This window comes from Triticum urartu, chromosome 6 (assembly GCF_003073215.2).
Source record: "Triticum urartu cultivar G1812 chromosome 6, Tu2.1, whole genome shotgun sequence".
NCBI classification, from domain to species: Eukaryota; Viridiplantae; Streptophyta; class Magnoliopsida; order Poales; family Poaceae; genus Triticum; species Triticum urartu.
Window position 1 is genome coordinate 440,402,154 of NC_053027.1, and position 20,142 is coordinate 440,422,295.

The following is a 20,142-nucleotide window of genomic DNA, read 5'->3' on the forward strand; positions in this document are numbered from 1 at the left end:
ATCCTGAACAAGCCAAAGCTCCATGCTGGGAAATGGACAACCGATGCCCTGCCCCGCTAATGCAGCTACGAGCCTACTACAGTTGCGGTGGCGATGAAGGCGGACGCGGTGTCGGTGGCGGCGGTGGAGGAAAGTGCGGCGGCCGCATGCTGGACCGCCGCCTGCCCTGCTGCGGTGGGGGCGGAGTAACGACGGGTGTCCTCAGTCCAAGAAGCCTCAACGGTGGCGCCAGAGCTCTGTGCCGGTCGTAATCGCGACCACAGCACGGCGGCTCAGGCGATGTCCGGCCGGCGGGAGCCGTCCTTTGTTCGTGGGCTGGGAACCTTTCGTTGCCGAGGTGTTGGCCAGCCGGGAGGACGAACTGCCGGGTGAACTTTGGCCCGGCATTCGAAGATACAAGAGCTGCTAGTAGGAGCACCAGGAGAGCTCGGGTGACTAGGCGATGATAGGGGAAGGGCACCAACACCATGGTGACGCTCTCAAGAGAGTTGTAGCGACCAAGCTGCTGAATATATGCAGAAAACTCGCCCGGATTGGTCCGGACAAGCGTCACGGATCTTGGCTGGTGCTTGGCCGTGCCGAACGGCCACGAGGGTGTGCAGAGGCAGAGCTGCTGATCCGGAGTTGTTCACTGGTACCCGTGGCCGTGGGCCGTGGTACCGATGGGTGGCAATGGCATATGACGTATTGACGTACACGTGATCCTGGCTGCTAGTGCTAACTACGGGCCGTGCAAAGAAGCACCTAGCGGAGAACACAGCCACCCAGCCACCACATGCACGAGTCAAGTCGTGAAGTCCACGACGAAGCAAATTGGACACGGGCATGGTCTAGGGCGCCGTGGGAGGAATCTCTCGCATGCGCTGATGCGCCGAGCGGTTCTCGCACCACACCAGCCCTCGCCGTGGCCGCCGTGGAAAGTGCAAACCCCACAGCGACAGGAAACCAAACCGGCTTCACAGAGAAACGGAGCTTACAAAAATGGCGACGGTTGCAGGAGAGGGACACAAAAGCATGTGCCCGTATAACGACGAGGGAAGATGTTGGCGTCGTGGAGGCGTTGCCGTAAAGCTAAAACGAAGGTGGGCGGATGATAAAAGCCAGCTGCCGTGCCGCCCACCCACTCTTGACCCGGTCCCGCGCCACCGTCCTCCGCACCCCCGCCGGTCGCCACCTCGTTTTTTCTTCTCCTCTCCCAATCCTACGGGTCACGAGCACCTGACCAACCAGCACAAAAGGCGCCATGACAACTCAAAGGCGTGGTACGACAACTATGAATAGATGCAATTTGGAAAGTGTGTGACCATTGATGGGCTCCTTCGTAAATGGCTGCCGGTGACGGCTCGACAGCGGAACTGCTATGGTTCCACAGGTTTGTTTACATTGTTCGTCACATAAGGACGTACGCCTCATGAATGTTAACAAAATTTCCATAAAAAATAGGGTACAAATTCGCACCTTGATTATAAAATCAAACCAAGGGAACATATGTTCCATTTAAACGTGAGAATTAAGGTTATTCAGTAACACACTACGTGTTTCACGTTGCTGAGAGTTCTATGTGGCCAATATGTGGTCATGCTACTCCCTCCAAACTTCCCGCGAAAAAAAAAACTACTCCCTCCAAACAGGTGCATAGGATGTGCATGTGATTCTAGGTCGTCAATTTCATTAACCAATATGTGTTGTATGTTGCCAAAAGCATATCATTAGATTTATATACACACGAAGTTTCTAAACATATGTTTTCTGTCACATATAATACCCCTACATATTCGATTAGACAAACTGTCGACCTAGAAACACACGCACACCCTATGCACCCGGCTTGAGGGAGTACAATTATGCACTACGAGTATTACAAGATTCATAAACTATTTTAGGCATATGTCACATGCCACTAATTCTTAACATGAACAAAACTTCATTCAAGTGATCCTTAGGCGTGTGAGAATTTGTCTCCCAAAGAAATTCCGCATTGCCATCAACACCTCTTTTGTAAACACGATGTCAAGTTATTGATATGCTTATGTTCATACCTTTAGGCTGTGTTTGATAGCAAAGTATTATATAAACCAAAGTATCAAAAACTACAGTATTTTTGCCTGTAGGTGTGAGATACCATAGTTTTATCAAAACAGAGTATTTTGCAGTATTCACAATACATAGAACCTATTTGGCTGTTGCCACATAACGATGTAAATTTTGTTGTTTAGCCGTTGTGTTTAAGCACTAGCTCTGTTTTAAAAAAAGAGGTTTGGGGTTCTTTTTTTTATGCAGAGAAAAAACTGCAGTTTGTCCAATGCTACAATATTAAAAGCACAGTTGTTAGGGGCAACCAAACAACTTATTGTAAAAAAACTGTGGTAATCTAAAAAATTGTAGTATTATCAAAATACTTAGAAAATACTTTGCTATCAAATAGGGCCTTAATAGGTTTATTATACCCTTCTACTCCTCGGTATTATAGCCATAACTGTTTAAATTACACCATTACTTGTTATTGTTCCATGCCTCCCAACATCACCTACTATCACAATCTTTTGCGCAATGACTTTACTCGACATTGAACATAAAAATGGTATGTCTTATCGTTCTTTTTATGCTCACTCTCGTAGACGCTCTTAGGATTATAAGTACCTCATCCTATTTTTTTTATAGGATTTCAGTTCTTAGAACTTTTTCGTGTATTGCCTTTGGATGAAATAAATGGTGGTACTGAAAATTATGGATTTGACATGTTCCTGCAAGGTAGTAAGAATTGTAATTCTGAATAGATCGGAGCTCGGATGGTAGAATGGCAAATCGTAGAATCTTAATTAGCATAATCGCATAAACGTAGATTCTACTAACACAAATCATAGAATCGTAAAGGTTTGGACCGCAAAGTCGCATAATCGTACAATACAATAGAGATTTTTACAACCATGTGTGCCTCAATTCCATGATAATTTGAATGTCCACTCCAACATCCTTTGAAAACTCAATTGTGTAAAATCGAGGCTACAACTTTTCTTTACTATTGCACCGGCAAACCTTTTTACATGTTTATCCTATTCATGCGTTTCCCAAACCTATTATCCAAACAAACCCTTGTCTCTTTTGTACCCCTTCAATGCCTACTTACATGGTGCACACGCATTTTGAAGTTCAACTTTGATCAACAAAACTTAAGTTATATGTCATAAAAATTATATAATTAATTCGTAACAAAATATTGTTTCAAATGGTATATTTTCCATGACATATAATCAATATTACCATTGATAAAAATAATTGTCAAACTTATATTACGAAAAACAAGGATGTTACGTAAAATAGGGAAAGCGTGGTGCGATAACTTACATGCATCATCTGCCCACAAATTTTCTAGGGGGAAATGCAAAGTTCCAAATTTATCCGTTGCAACAAAAAGATCTCGTCTCCTATCATAATACACCCGAATACAACCTCTTTCAACCCTAGCCACCGCCCAGTTTTTCCCCACACCATCGCATCGGTCTCTTTCCTCCTTCCCGTATGGCGTCCTCGTCGGCGGCAAGAGAAGTAGGGATATGTCCACCTGTTTTGTTTTCTTCTTCTAAGATTTTGTTTTTCCAACGACGTCGATGAGGTAGTAACAACAATGGCGTGTTGGTGATGGGTAACGTAGCAGAAATTCAAAATTTTCCTACGTGTCACCAAGATCTATCTATGGAGAAACCAGCAACGAGGGGAAAGAGAGTGCATCTACATACCCTTGTAGATCGCTATGCGGAAGCGTTCAAGAGAACGGGGTTGAAGGAGTCGTACTCGTCGTGATCCAAATCACCGGAGATCCTAGTGCCGAACGGACGGCACCTCCGCGTTCAACACACGTACAGCCCGACGACGTCTCCCATGCCTTGATCCAGCAAGGAGAGAGGGAGAGGTTGAGGAAGACTCCATCCAGCAGCAGCACAACGGCGTGGTGGTGATGGAGGAGCGTGGCTATCCCGCAGGGCTTCGCCAAGCACCGCGGGAGAGGAGGAAGGAGAGATGCAGGGCTGCGTCATATAGAGGAGAGGAACTCGCGTGTTATGAGCAGCCCAAACCTCAACTATATATAGGGGAAGGGGAGGGGCTGCGCCCCCTTTAGGGTTTCCACCCCTAGGGGTGGCGGCAAGCCTAGATCCCATCTAAGGGGGGCGGCCAAGGGGGAGGGGGAGAGGAGGCGCACCAGGATGGGCCTTAGGGCCCATCTGCCCTAGGGTTTGCCCCCTTCTCCTCTCCCTTGCGCCTTGGGCCCTTGTGGGGGGGCGCACCAGCCCACCTGGGGCTGGTCCCCTTCCACACTTGGCCCATGAAGCCCTCCGGGGCTGGTGGCCCCACTTGGTGGACCCCCAGGACCCTCCCGGTGGTCCCGGTACGTTACCGATAAACCCCGAAACTTTTCCGGTGACCAAAACAGGACTTCCCATATATAAATCTTTACCTCCGAACCATTCTGGAACTCCTCGTGACGTCCGGGATCTCATCCGGGACTCCGAACAACATTCGGTAACCACATACAAACTTCCTTTATAACCCTAGCGTCATCGAACCTTAAGTGTGTAGACCCTACAGGTTCGGGAACCATGCAGACATGGCCGAGACGTTCTCCGGTCAATAACCAACAGCGGGATCTGGATACCCATGTTGGTTCCCACATGTTCCACGATGATCTCATCGGATGAACCACGATGTCAAGGACTTAATCAATCCCGTATACAATTCCCTTTGTCTAGCGGTATTGTACTTGCCCGAGATTCGATCGTCGGTATCCCGATACCTTGTTCAATCTCGTTACTGGCAAGTCTCTTTACTCGTTCCGTAACACATCATCCCGTGATCAACTCCTTGATCACATTGTGCACATTATGATGATGTCCTACCGAGTGGGCCCAGAGATACCTCTCCGTCACACGGAGTGACAAATCCCAGTCTCGACTCGTGCCAACCCAACAGACACTTTCGGAGATACCTGTAGTGTACCTTTATAGTCACCCAGTTACGTTGTGACGTTTGGCACACCCAAAGTATTCCTACGGTATCCGGGAGTTGCACAATCTCATGGTCTAAGAAAATGATACTTGACATTAGAAAAGCTTTAGCATACGAACTACACGATCTTGTGCTATGCTTAGGATTGGGTCTTGTCCATCACATCATTCTTCTAATGATGTGATCCCGTTATCAACGACATCCAATGTCCATGGTCAGGAAACCGTAACCATCTATTGATCAACGAGCTAGTCAACTAGAGGCTTACTAGGGACATGGTGTGTCTATGTATCCACACATGTATCTGAGTTTCCTATCAATACAATTCTAGCATGGATAATAAACGATTATCATGAACAAGGAAATATAATAATAACCAATTTATTATTGCCTCTAGGGCATATTTCCAACAGTTGGGATAATGTCTCTCGGTCTCTCTTTACCTCGACAATGTCCGATCCGGTGTCGGCGAGGAGTCCATGAGAGTTTGTGTTCTCATATCTAATAGCTCTCTTCAGATCTACACAATTGTTGTGTCCTTCAAGGAGAGCAATTGGTTGGCCATTGGTGCAACGACTTCGATATCTTCTTGTGTCAGCCTATGGCATGGTATAGTTTTCTCCACCCCTTGGACCGGTGATGATGGATTGCAAGCCTGTTTTGCGTGGGGTGATGCTTCAACCGATGCTTCTTCGACAACTTCTAGATCTCGTCTCAAGAGGTGATTAATTATTGTGGTCTTTAAGGCAGGGTATAGGGAAGGTGTTTGCTGGTGGCCCTTTCTTTTATCGTTGGTTTAGTGTACTTTTCAATGTCTGGTGTGCGGCATACAATCGGAGGAAGAAGAAGACTAGTATGTTTTGCAATGAGAGCAGTGATTCCTTCTTGAAGCCGTACATTGGAGTGATGCGTCATTTGTCTGTTACCATGTAGCTTCTAGGTTTTCTTGTAGGATTTGAGATACTGCCGCGAGGCGTGTCTTATGTGGATGACCTCGGATTTTCTTTCTTTCTTTATTTTTTTGTTCGTCGATTTGTTCAGCCTCGGTGTTTAGCTTTGCTTGGCAATGTTTTAATAATTAATAATATAGATATGTACATCTTCTAATGCAGCGGCCGACGGTATATTCTCACTTTTGATTTTTTTTGCAATGTATTTTATTTTTGTATACTGGCCGGTCTGTGTCTAGTTGTCTTTCCGTTGTACTGTCTATTGTTTTCCTTGACAAATATATTGGTCGGTCCACACCGATGTTTCGGGCGTAAAGAGGCGAAGTTTCTCGCTCCCGATGTGCAGTTTGTGTCCTGCAAAAAGGAGAAGGAAGAATGCACCTCGTGGAGGCAGATCACAATTTCTTTGCCGGGAGGAATTAGGAGCACAAGGAGAGGGTGATCAAAAAGACGGATGAGGCAAGTCCCTCAAGGATGATCATGGTTGAGTCGAACGACGATGTTGAGTCCAATGATATTGACCGGGACAACCTCAGGCTCAACAATGGTTATGACGAGTAGTGTGTCTATCCTAATACTGTTTATTTCCATGTTTTAAGTTTGAACTCATGTTTAAATTTGAACATTTGGTAGTTTGAAAATGTCAAAATACGCAATCATGTTTATTTGGGTGCCCTATTTTACATCATCCACGATGTTCCCATCGACTACAAAGATGCCTATGACGATATCAATCTCAAGATGATGTGCCGTCTCAGTTTTTCGGAGGTGCTCACAAGGGTAGGATATGCGTTCGTAGAGGTTAAATTTCTTTTGGCCGCCCTATTTTGCATCCTCCGTTGGAGATGCTCTAGGATGCCTTTTGAATATATATATTTTTAAAAAATATTGCCACAAATTGTACGTGTCATAGCATAATGCCACCTGTGTACAACCCAACATTACATTGTGCACGTAAGTATATTAACCGAAAGAGAAAAGAAAAAGGCGATTTTCTGGTATGGCCCGGACGTGCGAAATATTCCCCGCTGGCACGGCCCGGCCGCGTAGACAGCGGGGCATTCTCCCTCTCCCTCCCCTCCCCTCCAGTCCGTCCTTGCCCAACTTTCCAGTGCGGCACCGGCCTCCTTTACATCTCATTCCCACCGTCACCGGCCACCACCCCCGCCGCTCCCACGCCCTCGCACCGCACCTATATCTCGCCCCCCTCCTCCCCCGTCTACCCACCCACCATTCGCCTGCGCTCTCCGCTGCCTCCCGCCGCCGCCTCCCCCCGGTCTTCTCGCTTCAGGTGAGCGTCTGTCTGCCCTCCCTCGAGTCCCGGACCGCCTTCTAGTGCTGTTTTTTTATCCCCTTTCGCTACCGAAGCGTGTTGGAGATCGAGATGTCGTTGGGGGTGGTAGCTTAGCCGCGTCGTGACTGCGGCCTGCGGGCGTGCGTTTCGGCTCGTGTTTTTCTGTCGGATGTTGGATCCGATCGGTGGGATCAAGGGTTGCACGGCAGATGCTGATGCTTCGGGATCCATTGCCAGTCTTGTTCGTTGGGGTGTCGAGGGAGCAGTCTTTCAGTAGATCTGTTGGTAGCCGTGTGCTGCGCTACCAGGGGTGCGAAGTTGGGCGTACTGTTTTTTCTCAGAAAATTGCAGATCCGGCCGGGAATTTCACATGTTCGAAGTCGGTTTGCTCGTAGTTCTCGCGAAATTGTCTAGACGGTTCATCTGTAACGGCTAGTGGAAAAATCTGAGTATTTGTTTTGTACTTTGCGTTTATGTTTATGTGTGCGTGTGTATGTCGTGGTGGTAGTGGACTAGTGGTGGTGGTGGTGGTGTGTGTGATACTGTGATTGGCGGATGTTATCTCGTTCCTCCACCTGAAAATAGTTTATGGAGTAGTAGTTCACAAAAGAAAACAAGTAGTTCGATGGTGTCATTGTGTGACATGGCATCTTAAAATTGGTAAAAGTAACATGTTTTGCAACTGAAATTCCCTAGTCATAGGAGTCAGTTTTTTTAACAAAAAGGGAGAAAAAGAGCATGGATGTAGTTCACGACCATATGCCTTGCCTTAAGGTTGCCCTGCCTCGTCAGAAAATGACCAATGCTTTGTATCAACCAGTCAGACAAATCATAAATTGTGCAGTATCTATTGCAGTCGTTTTAGCCACCAATGCATGTAACAAAATTGATTGAAAAATGGGATATCGCTTATCGGAAACTTATCGGTCGACCCATGATAAGGGGTAAATCGGCCAGTTTATCGGCATATCGGCCGATTTATCGGCATATCGGCTGATTTATCGGCCAGTTTATCTTATCGGTCAGACACCGGTAAGCGATAAATCAGCCGATTTATCAGAATATCGGAAGATATCTTGAACAGTATGAAAATACACATGTATCAGTAACATGCGTTAACCTACTAGGCTACTACCTAAGAGGTCAAATCTGATTGGTCTGCTGGTGCTTCAGAGTTCAGACAAGCATTTTGTTAGGAATTTGAATTTTCTTGAATGATGTATACTGTTGGAATCATGGAGTTGATATGTGTTATTCTAATATAATACTAGCGCAAAAAATATAATATAATACTAGCGCCTTTTGATGTACAACTAAATACTCTTGTTTGAATAATCTCTATCATTTCAGTCAGTAACCTAAGTAACTGCTGTAAATGTATCTCGGTGTTTTTTTTTCCAATTATCAGTGAAATGTATTTGGCTATATTAACTGGTTAATACTCAAGAGAAATATATTGCTGTCCTTGTAACTCATGTTCGCGTAGGAAGAACAACTCTTCTTTCTTTGTATCGTCAGTTTAATCTGTATTAGTTGGCAGTTTTTCAAGGCCCTGTTTGAATAAGCTGTTTTATTATATGCAGATCAGTTAAAGTAAATGGCTGACGCGGAGGACATTCAGCCCCTTGTCTGCGACAATGGAACTGGAATGGTCAAGGTAATTGTGATTACTTGGTCACACTCTATAACATAATTTCTTATTAGGGGCTGTCATGTTTTGATCCTGAAATTAATTAAGGGCTAATTGTTTTCATCTTTCATAGGCTGGCTTTGCCGGAGACGATGCTCCACGTGCCGTTTTCCCTAGTATTGTTGGCCGCCCACGCCACACTGGTGTTATGGTAGGGATGGGGCAGAAGGATGCTTATGTTGGTGATGAGGCCCAATCCAAGAGGGGTATCCTGACTTTGAAGTACCCCATTGAGCACGGAATCGTAAGCAACTGGGATGACATGGAGAAGATTTGGCATCACACCTTCTACAATGAGCTCCGTGTAGCACCTGAAGAGCACCCTGTTCTTCTTACAGAGGCTCCTCTTAACCCTAAGGCCAACAGGGAGAAGATGACACAGATCATGTTTGAGACATTCAGTGTTCCTGCCATGTATGTCGCTATTCAAGCCGTCCTTTCTCTATATGCTAGTGGGCGTACCACTGGTAAGTGAACAAAGAACAACTGTATTTATGTGCATATTCTCTTTTGCTGCTATGTTATCTTCATCGAGTAGGAACTAACTGGATTTATGCTCTGTGATTGTTGATCATTGCAATTTTGTTTTGGTCAATAGGTATTGTCTTGGATTCCGGAGATGGTGTCAGTCACACAGTCCCAATCTATGAGGGTTATGCCCTTCCACACGCTATTCTACGTCTTGATCTTGCCGGTAGGGATCTCACCGATTCCCTCATGAAGATCCTGACTGAGAGGGGTTACTCTTTCACAACCACTGCCGAGCGGGAAATTGTGCGTGACATCAAGGAGAAGCTTGCATATGTTGCCCTCGACTACGAGCAGGAGCTTGAGACCGCGAAGAGTAGCTCATCAGTTGAGAAGAGCTATGAGCTGCCTGATGGTCAAGTGATCACCATAGGCGCAGAGCGCTTCAGATGCCCAGAGGTCCTCTTCCAGCCTTCCATCATCGGCATGGAAGCTCCTGGCATCCACGAGACGACCTACAATTCCATCATGAAGTGCGATGTGGATATCAGGAAGGACCTGTACGGTAACATTGTCCTCAGTGGTGGGTCTACCATGTTCCCTGGCATCGCCGACCGTATGAGCAAGGAGATCACAGCGCTTGCCCCAAGCAGCATGAAGATCAAGGTCGTCGCTCCACCGGAGAGGAAGTACAGTGTCTGGATTGGAGGGTCTATCCTTGCATCTCTGAGCACATTCCAGCAGGTAACGGCGAATTTTGCCCCAATGGTTGTTGTTCTTGACTCGTTCTACCATTTGAAAGTTTCTGACATGTCCATTTCTTGTGCAGATGTGGATCTCCAGGGCAGAGTACGAAGAGTCTGGCCCAGCCATCGTCCACAGGAAGTGCTTCTAGACAGTTGTCGTCAGACCTATTCTCAATGCATACCCTTGTCTAGTAGCATTATTAGGTGGTGGTTTTGTTGGACAAATGTTGGGCCGATGGCCCTCGTCTATGGGTGTATCTACTCTATTATGTGTGTAGTCTGATTTGATGGATTTATTATTGGATTCTACAACTTCATCGCTGTTTCAACTGGTTACTCGCTTGCCGCTGCTTCTGCCTGGGCAAACTTTGCTGTTTGATCTTTCTATGTATGGCTTTGCTTGGCAATGACCCGTTCTGCGTCCCACATCGATCAGGCTTTGGCCAGCTGCTGGGAGCTTGGTGTAGTTTGCTTGCGACAACGATCCTCCTTTTTGTTGAGTATAATCACACTTTTTGCTGGAGGGAGGTTGAGCATATGCTACTACTTTTCCCAACTGAACCGAGCACCGTATCGTCAAAGCGAAGCCAGGGAGTAGTTATTGCACCCGCGCCGCGGTACAGAAGACAGCAGGTCCAGCAACGGCCAACTCCCGCACGGACGCTTTTCTTTTATGCAGGTTGCAACAATGTTATTCATACGCATACAGGAATTCATATTCGAGGGAGGAAGAGAGGTACGTCGGAATTTCAGATGCTGAGTTGTAGAGGTGAAAGGGGATATGTTCTCTCTAGTCGCCCCCCTGCCCCCTGCCTGCCCTCGTCTTTTATCTCTTTCCCTTTCTACGAGGTTGAAAGTAATTGTTAAGAGAGATATGTGGCTCGACTAACCGTACATGTCTTCCAAATGCAGAGATATGTTTTTTTTTGAAATGAAGGTAAACCCTCGGCCTCTGCATCATGATGATGCACGCGGCCTCTTTATTAAAAAACCAGAAAGTATCCTCAAAAGGTCTTACAGCTCGCAAACGGAGCAAAATCAAAGCACATAAATCTGAAAAAATAGAAAGGGCCTAAAAACAGACAAGCTCTATAGCCCTCTATCCTGTTATGCGAACGCCATCCGAACCGGTTGAATATAATCCGAGCCACCATCTCCCATTGGTTGCACCCAGTAACCAAAGGCTCCCTGGAGTCCATAGGAGTGAGTAAGGACCACGTACGGATCCAAGCTGTAGCTCTGAAGATAACCTGCAAAAAAGTTAAGTTGTGTTGTCTCTTAAAAATCATATCATTTCTGTAGTTCCATATAGCCCATAGTAACACACATATTCCAATCCGAATACGAGCTGTCGTAATCTGTGCAACCCTAGCTAACCACGTCCCAAACAAAGACGCAATATCTACTGGGGGATTAATATTAAAAGCTATATGAATCGTTCTCCAAAGTAACTTGGCAAGTGGACATTCAATGAATAAATGTTGTATTGTCTCATCCTGAGCACAAAAACAACACCGCGAGTTGCCTACCCATCGCCTCTTAAGTAAGTTGTCCTTTGTGAGTATTACTTGCTTGTGGACAAACCACATAAAAATTTTAATCCGCAAAGGAACCTTAACCTTCCATATATGAAGTGACCTTGAGAGGGGGCTAGAATTAATCAAATCCGTATAAAAGGATTTCACCGTAAATATCCATTTTTAGTTAACTTCCACTGTGTAGAGTCCGGCACGTCGGAGAGTTGAACTTCAATCAATCTCCGAACCAAGTGCATCCAGGCTGTCCATCTCGCACCCACTAACGTACGTCTGAACTGGATATTCAAGGGAATAGTTTGAAGGACGATACCTACGTAATCTTCCTTACGTTGCACAATATTGTAAAGGGTAGGATATTGTAAGGCCAAAGGTGTCTCTCCTAACCATGTATCCTCCCAAAATCTTGTTGACATCCCGTTGCCAACCAAGAATTTGACCCTATGAAAGAACATATCCTTCGTTCTCATAAGTCCCTTCCAGAACGGTGAATCAGTTGGTTTGATGGTAGTCTGGGCTAGCGTTTTCGAGTGCAAATACTTATTGCGCAGGATTTGAGACCACATGCCCTCCGGCTCTGTCCCTAACATGTACAACCATTTGCTCATAAGGCATTTATTCTTAATTTCCAAGTTCTCAATACCGAGACCCCCTTGGTCTTTAGGTCGACAAAGGATATCCCATCGTGCGAGACGGTATTTCCTCTTGGCCTCATCAGACTGCCAAAAGAATCAAGATCTAAAGAAATCAAGTCGCTTTCGGACCCCTTTCGGAATTTTGAAGAACGAAAGTAAAAACATTGGCATACTAGTTAGTACTGAGTTGATCAGAACTAATCGACCTCCATATGACATCAGCTTGCCCTTCCAGCAGCTGAGTTTTTTTTCAATTGTTCTTCAATACATTTCCATTCTTTATTGGATAACTTACGGTGATGAATCGGAATACCCAAGTAACTGAATGGTAAAGCACCTAATTCGCATCCAAACAATTGTCTGTAAGTATGTTCCTCGTCTTTGGCCTTCCCAAAACAGAACACCTCGCTCTTATGAAAATTGATCTTTAAGCCAGACAATTGTTCGAATAGACATAAGATAAGTTTCATGTTACGTGCCTTAGCCATGTCATGTTCCATGAAAAGAATAGTGTCATCAGCATATTGTAGAATGGACTAAAAATGGGGGAGAATTTCACTTCCCCGGCCTCTGCACCAACTAGGGATGCATACGACCATTTTAGTATGAGTACCAAGATAAACATGGTCCTCAGAATTTTTTAAATGAGTATCAAGATATTTTTTGATGAGTGGTTCCACCACACACCAAACTTGATCCTCAATAAATGGAGAAAAACATCTGTGCATCACCTGTCAATTCTAGGAATTGAACTCGGGTCGTTAGGCTCCACAACCGCATGCCCAACCACTAAGCCAATGCTCTCTTTGCAAATTCAGAGATATGTGCTTTAGCAAAACTGAAAGAAAATTTAGTTAGACTACCAGCTTCCAAATTTCTTCTCCTAGACTCATAAATTTTTTGGCAGGCTTCAAAATCTCTTCTAGAATTCAACTCGTGGATCACCATTGCATGTTTCTCACTGTGTTTTCATCTATCTCCTTGATCACTGTTAAACTGTCAGACGAACAAGAACACGCCTAATCAGAAGATCATCAACTAGAGCTTGGGATTCCTGCATGCTAGTGCCTCCAAACATGGAACATCAACAATGCCATCGAACGTGATCGAGGATGATCCTAAATACTTTCCTTGCTGATCACGACAGATCTCAGCTGTCGCACCACGACCTCCATTACCTCCTACTGCTCTATCAACGTCAATTTTTGCAAAACCTGTAGGTGGTGGGATCCATGGCTACTGTAGTACTCTTAGGAACATACTGGTTCAGTTTCGCCCATACCCGATGCAACCTTCCAGGTCCAGTCCAGCTATCGGTAGCGTCGTGAGGCCTTGGGCCTCCTGCTCAGGCTTGGCCATCACATAACATTTCCCACACCTTTAGGCGCGGCTTGACCCCAAGTCACGAGAGCAGGATAGCACAGTTGCAGAACAAATGCGTCCTCCCAAGTGTCACGAGTCTCGGGATGATTAACCCAATGTACCTTGAGCCTTGGCTTAGCTTTGCCCCCACATTGGATGAACTAAAACTGCAAAATGGCAGCAAATTGAAGGAGGTTTATTGCGCGTGGAGACACCATGCTCACATCATAATCACAAACTTGGGTGGCAAGTGCTTCTTCAACTGCGAGACATCGATCACCTCATGGATCTTTGACTTAGCCGGAAGGGCCTATTTGTAGGATACCTCTCCAACACGACGCATCATCTGATATGGTCCATAAAATTTCAAGGCCAACTTTTTGGTTGCGGCGAGCTACCAATGAGTTTTGTAACTAGGGCTGGACTTCCAGAAAGACTTGATCACCTACTTGAAATGTGCACTCACTATGATTCTTTACCCGCCTATCTCTTCATTCATTCCTAGGCATGGTGCAGATGTTGCGACAACATTTCAGACATGGCCGCCTGAGGGTTTTGGATGATTTCATGGACAAAACAGTTAAGGGACTATTGTGTTTGTGATATATATACATGTGATAGTCCATGAGTATTTGGTTTAACAAAGAGTTATGACCCCTAAAAATACTCTCTATGTTCTTTGTATCTATTCCTAACACTTTGATGTATTCCTTTCTATTCTACTGCATGTGCTACATTTAATTTGTCTTCACTGCTATTGTATCTAGCATTTGTTATCTCTGTCTCAATCATGTTAGCCTACATTTTGTTGGAAATATGAGCAAATTACTACGAGATTTAATTCGAATAAATAGAAGATAAATCATGACTACAGTAGCAGAGATTAAAATAATCATGTGAACTAGCATAGCAGATGAACATATCACATCTAGGGCACATACTAGAACATGAATTCTACCACGATCTCGAACAGGAAGGATAGAATCACATACGGTGCAGCGGGAGTACCACCGCTGGCGTTGACGTTGTCGCCCATGTCGTCGAGGATGAGGTTGCCGAGGTCGGGGAAGAACTCGTTGTTCACGAAGTCGTCGCTGCCAGCAGTTGCGCGAGTGCGCTCCCCAAAAACCTGATCGCCCCTCTCTCGTACAGGATTATGAGAGGCGGGGTTCCGGAGGCCTGCTGTCCCTTCTCCCAGTGCACGCCGAAAGGAGGGATGGAGAAGACTTGCTTGGCGGCGCAATGATCTGGAACGGTGGTGAGAAACCATACAAAACGGCGGCGGCTAGGGGAGACGTCTGCCTGACTATATAGTGCGGGACGATCCAAAAGAATCGGAAACGGTAATTAACGCGTCCGTTAATTATAAAAATATAGACAACGTGCATAGCTCTGTCCTCGGCTCGGCTCAATCCCGCAACCCGTGACGCGGCGCGTCGTGACGAGGCGTGGCGAGGGAGGAGGAGGAGCGCGCGTGTAGGTCTCCTCTTCTCATACTTATACAAGTGGTAGAAGAGCTCACCTTATAAAGAGGTGCAACTCTCTCTCAACTTCGGGGTGGGACTAAACTTTAGCCTCACTCACTCCACTCACATGTGTGCATGAATGGGCCAAGAGAATTTCAGAATTTTAGTTGGGCTTTTGGGCCAAAGGCCTACTAGCAAAATTCCAACAATCCCCCACAAAGCCTCATTGGCACATCTCATCATTTAGTTCCAAAACATTGTTTATATACTGGTGCTTAGTGGAGACTGTGAAGTTGAACTTCCACTTAGAGATTTATGCTACACTAGATCACAACTTGAATAGTGGACTATGCCTTGAACTACAAGTTTTCTGCGAGACTAGTTTCACACAAATTCTTAACCGATACTGGGCTGCCGCAAGGCTTCCCCGCGGGTGGAGCGTATACGTCGTACTCCAGGGCCTTTTCATGAATTTATTAGAGAACACCCAATTCTCACAAACTGTGACGTTAATAGTCAAATTCATATAGGTGTGTTCCTCAGAAGATGTTCTGCAGGACAACATCTCTGCTTGCCCGAATAAGCCACTTGAAACACATTAAGATAAGTATCAACCTGCCATGCAGATCAGGAGAGTATTGCATCTTCACGGAGTGGGATAGTTAATATAGTGATACTCTCCTCCCAGCTGACCAGCAGCTTGTCTCCCACTTCTACTTCACGGGATCTCCGATCACATAGAGTGGGTTACCACTATGGACAACTCATGCGATGGGTCTCAAGCCCATCTCCATCGACGCATTATCTATCACGTTACATGATAGACCCTTTGTGAAGGGATCTGCCAAGTTTTTCGACGTTTGGATATAATCCAACGTAATAACTCTGGAGTTCCTCAATTTTCTGACAGATTTTAGTCTCCTCTTCACATGTCTTAAGGACTTCATATTGTCCTTTGAACTGTTTATCTTGACGATCACAGTTTGATTATCACAGTTCATCAAGATAGGGGGTATTGGTTTTTCAACCATAGGTAAGTCCATCAAGAGTTCACGAAGTCACTCTGCTTCAACAGTGGCAGTGTCTAATGCTGTGAGTTCTGCTTCCATAGTTGACCTCGTTAAGATGGTCTGCTTGCAAGACTTCCAGGAAATAGCACCACTACCAAGTGTAAAAACATAACCACTTGTGGCCTTAATCTCATCAGCATAAGATATCCAGTTTGAGTCACTATAACCCTCCAGTACCCTTGGATACCCGGTGTAGTGAATCCCATAGCTCGCGGTGCCTTTCAAATAGCGCATAACTCTCTCACGCGCATGCCGATGATCATCTCCCGGTTTTGACACAAACCGACTCAGCTTGCTCACAACAAAAGAGATGTCAGGCCTTGTGGCACTCGCCAAATACATAAGCGAGCCAATAATCTGAGAATACCTTAGCTGATCTCTAGCAATCCGTCGGTTCTTTTGAAGCAACACACTAGCATCATATGGAGTTGGAGAAGGCGTGCAGTCGCTATACCCAAAACGACTCAAGACCTTTTCCACATAGTGAGACTGAAGCAGTGTGATCCCACCATTCTCATCTCTCAACAGCTTGATGTTTAAGATAACATCAGCTACTCCTAGATCCTTCATCTCAAAACAGCGAGAAAAGAAATCCTTAACCTCCTTGATTAAATCAATTTTGGTTCCAAAGATCAGTATGTCGTCGACATACAGACAAAGAATAACTCCTTCGCCCCCACCATAGCGATAGTACATGCACTTGTCACCATCGTTTACTACAAAGCCGACAACAGTTAATGTTCTTTCGAACTTCTCATGCCACTCCTTAGGAGCTTGTTTAAGGCCATATAAAGACTTTAATAACTTGCACACCTTTCCTTCCTGACCAGGTACTACAAAACCATCTGGCTGATCCATGTAAATTTCCTCCTTCAACTCTCCATTGAGGAAAGCTGTCTTAACGTCCATTTGATGAACGAGAAGACCATGTGAGGCAGCTAGTGATAGTAGCACCCTAATTGTGGTCAGTCTAGCCACGGGTGAGTAAGTATCAAACAAGTCTTCACCTTCTTTCTGGGTATAAACCTTGGCCACAAGCCGTGCCTTGTACCTTTCAATCGTACCATCAGGTCTAAGCTTCTTCTTGAACACCCACTTACATCCTACAGGTTTGCACCCATAAGGACGGTTAATGATCTCCCAGGTACCGTTAGCTAAGATGGAATCCATCTCGCTATGAACAGCTTCCTTCTAGTAGTCAGCATCAGGAGATGCATAGGCTTCTGAAATAGTCATGGGTGTGTCATCCACAAGGTACACAATAAACTCATCACCAAAAGACTTTGCAGTCCTCTATCTCTTTCTCCTCATAGGAGTTCCGTTGTCACCCTCAACAGGATTCTCAACGTGTTCCATCGCAATGGTGGCTTCAGGAATTACAACGAATTCCTCACTAGATGGAGTAGGTATCTCCTGATTTGATGAACTCGACATATCCTTCATAGGAAATATTTCCACAAAGAAAGTTGCATCATTTGACTCCATAATCGTACCAACATGCATGTAAGATACCTCTGATTTTATTATCAAAAATCTATAGCCAATGCTATGAAAAGCATAGCCCAGAAGAACACAATCCACGGTTTTTGGTCCAAGCTTACGCTTCTTGGGAATTGGTATATTGACTTTCGCCAAACAACCCCAAGTACGTAGGTAAGAGAGTTTTGATATTTTCCTTTCCCATTCCTCAAATGGAGTCATGGTCTTATGCTTTGTGGGAACTCGGTTTAGGACATGACACGCAGTCATTAGCGCCCCCCCACCATTCCTTGGAAAGACCCGATGTGTCTAACATGGTGTTAACCATATCAACTAGAGTTCGGTTCTTTCTTTCGGCTACCCCATTTGAATGAGGTGAGTAGGGAGGCGTCCTCTCATGGATTATACCATGTTCCGCACAAAACAGATCAAATTCATTGGAAAAATACTCTCCACCACGATCGGACCTAAGCCGTTTAATTTTTCGATCAAGTTGGTTCTCTGCCTCAGCTTTATAGTTTTTGAAGAAAGTTAAAGCCTCATCTTTTGATTTCAGAAGATGCACATAACAATATCTAGTGGAGTCATCAATCAACATCATGAAGTATCTCTTTCCATCTTTTGTCAACACGCCATTCATCTCACAAAGATCAGAATGTATAAGCTCTAGTGGCGCCAAGTCTCTTGCCTCTGCAGTCTTATGGGACTTGCGAGGTTTCTTAGCTTGCACACATACTTGGCACTTAGAGCCTTTGACAGTAGAGATTTTCGGAATTAAATTCATATTGGCTAGCCGCGTCATGCAACCAAAGTTAATGTGACAAAGTCGTGAATGCCAAATATCAGACTCATTGTTGTGGCAAACATTATTAATAACTTTAGTGCAAATATCTGACGAAGACAGGCGGAACAAGCCTCCGCTCTCATAGCCTTTTCCAATAAATTGTCCATACTTAGAAATTATGACTTTATTGGATTCGAAAACCAACTTAAAACCATCTCGACATAAACGGGAACCACTAACGAGATTTTTATTTATGGACAGCACATGATGAACGTTCTTCAGACGCACAGTCTTTCCCGAAGTAAACTTCAGATCGACCGTACCAACACCTCGAACGATGGCATGTGACCCGCTCCCCATCAGCACGGGTGAAGTCCCTGTTGCCTGGTAAGAAGAAAACATGGAGGCGTTAGCACAAACATGTACATTGGCACCGGTGTCAATTAACCAATCAGGGGATTGAAATACTGAAAGGATGGTAGGAAAAATACCGTACCCTGATTCCTTCATATCAATATCACCGATGACAACATTAGCGGACTTGCCGCTCTTGTCATGTTCGTGCTCCTCAAAGTGGTTAGGACACTTCGGAGCCCAGTGATTAGGATCACCACAGACATGGCAAAGTCCCTTCCCCTTCTTATGAGAATTCTTCTTGAAGTTGGTAGAATGTGATGGCTTGTTCTTTGTATCAAACTTGCCTTTGCCCTGAGTTTTGTTCTTGTTATTTTTGAACTTGTTGGGCTGAGAGTTCCTCTTCTGTACCATGTGGGCACTAGAAGATCCCTCAGCAACTCGAGCACGTGTGTCCTTTGCTCTCGCCTTCTCTTCAACATCAAGAGTACCAATGAGATCCGTAAAGGAAAACTCCTGTCTCTTGTGTTTCAGGGAAGTAGCAAAATTGTTCCATGAAGGTGGAAGTTTGGCAATGATGCCTCCGGCAACACACACTTGAAGTACTCAAGTTCTTTTGCGAGCGACTGTATCTCATGATCCTGCTGTACAATAGAGCGCTCATCAGTCATCTTATAGTCATAGAATTGCTCCATGACGTACAACTCGCTGCCGGTGTCCGAGGCACCAAACTTGGCCTCGAGCGCAGCCCACATGTCCTTGCCATTTTCAAACGACATATACGAATCCACAATGGAATCATCCAGAACACTCAGAAGAGCGCCTTTAAAGAGAGTATCGATCTTCTCAAAAGCTTCCAGTTGTGCAGGATTAAGATCGCCCTCAGGCTTGCCCTTAGTGGCGTCATAGCAGCCCATGGTCTAAAACCAGTAGACTTCTCTCGTGCGCCACCTCTTATATTGCGTCCCCTTAAAGGCGGGCGGCTTCAGATGCACAGCAAAACCACTCGGAGTAAATTGCCTATAATCAGGTTTTTGGATTGTTGGAAATATGAGCAAATTACTACGAGATTTAATCTGAATAAATAGAAGATAAATCATGACTACAGTAGAAAAGATTAAACTAATCATGTGAACTAGCATAGCAGATGAACAGATCACATCTAGGGCACATACTAGAAACATGAATTCTACCATGATCTCGAACAGGAAGGATAGAATCACATACGGTGCAGCGGGAGTAGCACCGCCGGTGTTGACGTTGTCGCCCATGTCGTCGAGGATGAGGTTGCCGAGGTCGGGGAAGAAG

At 45.2% G+C, this 20,142-nt stretch overlaps 1 protein-coding gene across 1 annotated transcript; it reads left to right on the forward strand.

The window, feature by feature from the left end:
• The first annotated feature begins 7,026 nt into the window (after positions 1 to 7,026).
• Positions 7,027 to 10,466, forward strand: LOC125514065 (actin-2). The gene is made up of 5 exons (XM_048679313.1): positions 7,027 to 7,242; positions 8,829 to 8,902; positions 9,009 to 9,402; positions 9,534 to 10,147; positions 10,233 to 10,466. Exons 2-5 carry the CDS (start codon positions 8,843 to 8,845, stop codon positions 10,296 to 10,298), a joined length of 1,134 nt encoding a protein of 377 aa, XP_048535270.1. The 5' UTR covers positions 7,027 to 7,242; positions 8,829 to 8,842; the 3' UTR covers positions 10,299 to 10,466.
• Positions 10,467 to 20,142: the final 9,676 nt, after the last annotated feature.

Coding starts and splice junctions, on each gene's coding strand:
- LOC125514065 (XM_048679313.1), top strand. CDS start 8,843: ATGGCTGACGCGGAGGACATTCAGCCCCTTGTCTGCGACAATGGAACT. Junction 8,903..9,008: donor ATGGAACTGGAATGGTCAAG/GTAATTGTGATT, acceptor CATCTTTCATAG/GCTGGCTTTGCCGGAGACGA. Junction 10,148..10,232: donor CTCTGAGCACATTCCAGCAG/GTAACGGCGAAT, acceptor TTTCTTGTGCAG/ATGTGGATCTCCAGGGCAGA.